Below are 2,672 nucleotides of genomic sequence, written 5' to 3'. Positions count from 1 at the left end.
GTACCGGCTCCCGTCCGGGTCTCTGCGTGGGGCCGGAGCCCGATCCAGCATCTGTGTAGCTTTTCCGTCCAGCGGCATCGCTTGTCTCGGGGGGCTGTGCCGGTAACAGCGGGTGGGAAATCGGCAGCTTTTCCTGGAAGTTGGTGTTTGGAAAAACATGGTGATTTCATGGCCTTGTTCACAAGGGGCTCAGAGGCAGGAAACGGCCTCGGCAGGGTGTGGGTGCCGCTGGGAGATGGAGCCTTTCTGTGCCAGGGAAGAGCTCTTGCAGCCACTGTTGTTGCCATCAGAGCAGGCTCCGGCACAGGCTGCCTGTTATCAGGGTTGTTTGCTCCTCACGGAATGCAAATCCGCTGCAGTACCTGAGGGCGTTACATAAGAGCTCGCTGGTTCACTCTGCTCTCCGAGTTAACGGCCACTGTCCCTGTTCTGTCCCTGTGTTTGTAATTAGTGCCCGGGGATCGGAGTCTGTTCACTCAGAGTTTCAGCAAGAGCCTCAGTACTTTTCTCGATAGAGGGTCTATCTTTTGCCCGTGTAAAGTGATAGGTGGCTTTTGGATTTTGGGGGTGTAGAGATATTAATGATGGGCGTTTGTGTTAGATACAGGCATGTCGCAGCTGCAGTTTGGCGCGCTCGAGCTCTCACAGAGCCAGGACTTCGAGAGTGACTTCATGCCCAGTGAAGGGGATGCTGCGCATCAGTGTCACCCTGGAGCTGCTGTCCCTGCTTCCAGACTTGCAAAGGACGATGGTGTGTGCAGATGGGCTCAGCTGTCCTCTTGTGCTGTCAGTTCCCCCCAGTTTCTTGAAGTTACAGACGTTTGGTTTCTTTGACAGGAAATACAGTGTCAGTGGCTTTCCAAAATGAGTTCACAGCTCATTGCTAGTTGAGAAGGTTTTTCTTTCCTTTGCGCTAGTTCATTTGCTTTCCTGTAGCTGTGCAAGTGCTGCCCTTCATTCTTGCATCTCTCCCTGCTAGTTTATTTCCAGGATATTCAGACAACGTGGTGCTGAATTCCCTCCCTGGTAAAACCTCACCCTGTCCTTTTTTGCTGTTGTTGATAGCTGAAGATTGTTTTGTTTTCTTGTCATGTGAAGTTTGTCTTGATAATTGTGTCATTTACAGAGCTGCACTTTATTCTCAGTATGTTAATCCAGGTGACGAGTGACAAGGATTTCTCCCTCTCTCTCTCGCTAGAGCCGCGCGGGGGTAGCACGGAACCCGTCTCCAGCACAGCCGCACACACGGCTTTGGGAGAGCAGCCAGAGGAGACTGAAAGGTGAAACAGTCCCTGCTCTTTGTAGGTCTCTTGCTGACATTCTGGAAGTTGGTTTGTGGCTTTTTACTAGATGTTTAGACATGGGAGGGTTCAGGCTTCAGGGCAGAGGAGAGATGTGAAGGGGGAGATGAAGTACCGATGAGAGCTCCTTGCAGCAGCGCTGCCCGGGCTGCTTCCACCGCCCTGGCTGGGGAGGAGGTGGTGTCAGCCTTAGCACAGCAATGGCAACAGGTTTCCTTTTACGGGAGATTGCACTACGTCATGAAACACACTAATAATTTTCTTCCAGTTCAGCAACTGGAGGATATTAAAAGCAATAATTCAGTTTAAGTCACAGAAGTTACTTAAGAGTAACTGCTGCAGCCCAGGCCTCGGCCTCACGGCAGAACAGGGTGGCTGTTCAGGGCGCTTCTGAGTATTCGCTGTTGTAACCTTCGTGGCTCTGAGTGGTCTTGAGTGAAACTTGCAGTTCGTTGAAAAGTCTGCACGTCTTCTGTGCCAGATAGAACTGTGTTTAGCTCCCCGGGTCTTGTGTTCTGCCACCACATGGTACTGAAAAGGAGGCATAACACAATCCCTAGAACCCACAGGGACTAGAAGGCAGTAGAAGGATCAGCAGTCCATTGAGGCATCACTTAGATTGGTAGAAAACTTACCAACAGTTCTGAAAATGTAACTTCCCAAGGATGTTCAAGGAATTTCCTGGTCAAGGAATTCTGAAAACACAACTTGTCAGGAGAGCTCATGCTCCCGCTCTTGTTTGCACATTTTCCTCTCTCATTTCATTTTTCTGCGGTAAACCCACCTCTGCTGATAAATCTTGTTTACAGTGCTGCAGTATTACTTCAGACTTGGAATTTCTCACCTTAGCAGCTGTGTCTTGCCTTTCCAGAACTGTGGAGAAAGCAGAAGATCATAGCGGGAGGCAAAAACCTGTCTGTGACCCTACTAAGACTGAGAAACCCCGTGGTTCTGGTCACGAGGAGTCAGATATCTTGTCAACTCAGGAAGAGATGTTTCCTGAGGACAATGCAACAGGTAACAATAGACAAGCAGAGCCACAATGTCCATCCCAGATCTCGCCATAGTCATCATCCCTACTTGATCCTTTTAGGGACGTGGTGCTTCAGGGTGCACAGTACTGTGAGTGGTTTCATGTAATTCCTGCTAAAGCTGGGAACGCTTTGGAAGCGAAAGGCCACAGCCTCTTTCACTGGCTGCAGAGCGGTGTCTAAATGTCATTCCTTGTTCCAACAGTTACACTGGCCTGTGAAATGCATTTACTTTTCTTTCTTTCTGTGCCCCTTAAAGAACAAAACCAAAAATGCCCTTTTAACCTCTTCTAAAACGAGCAATGCTAGTGCTCACCTGTTGTAGTTACACACAATCTCT

The 2,672-nt window shown here is 49.4% G+C and overlaps 1 protein-coding gene across 1 annotated transcript in view; it reads left to right on the top strand.

The window, feature by feature from the left end:
• Window positions 1-2,672, top strand: part of TP53BP1 (tumor protein p53 binding protein 1) — a gene marked incomplete at its 5' end in the record, with an annotated part of 25,242 nt that overhangs the window by 610 nt on the left and 21,960 nt on the right. The window contains 2 exons of the mRNA XM_010159841.1: window positions 608-701; window positions 2,173-2,325. Coding sequence (XP_010158143.1) covers window positions 608-701; window positions 2,173-2,325 — 247 coding nt within the window. The remainder of the gene's footprint in view (window positions 1-607; window positions 702-2,172; window positions 2,326-2,672) is intronic.

Source organism: Eurypyga helias, unplaced genomic scaffold (assembly GCF_000690775.1).
Source record: "Eurypyga helias isolate BGI_N326 unplaced genomic scaffold, ASM69077v1 scaffold32609, whole genome shotgun sequence".
Classification (NCBI taxonomy): Eukaryota; Metazoa; Chordata; class Aves; order Eurypygiformes; family Eurypygidae; genus Eurypyga; species Eurypyga helias.
This window is presented reverse-complemented; position numbering and strand designations above follow the sequence as displayed.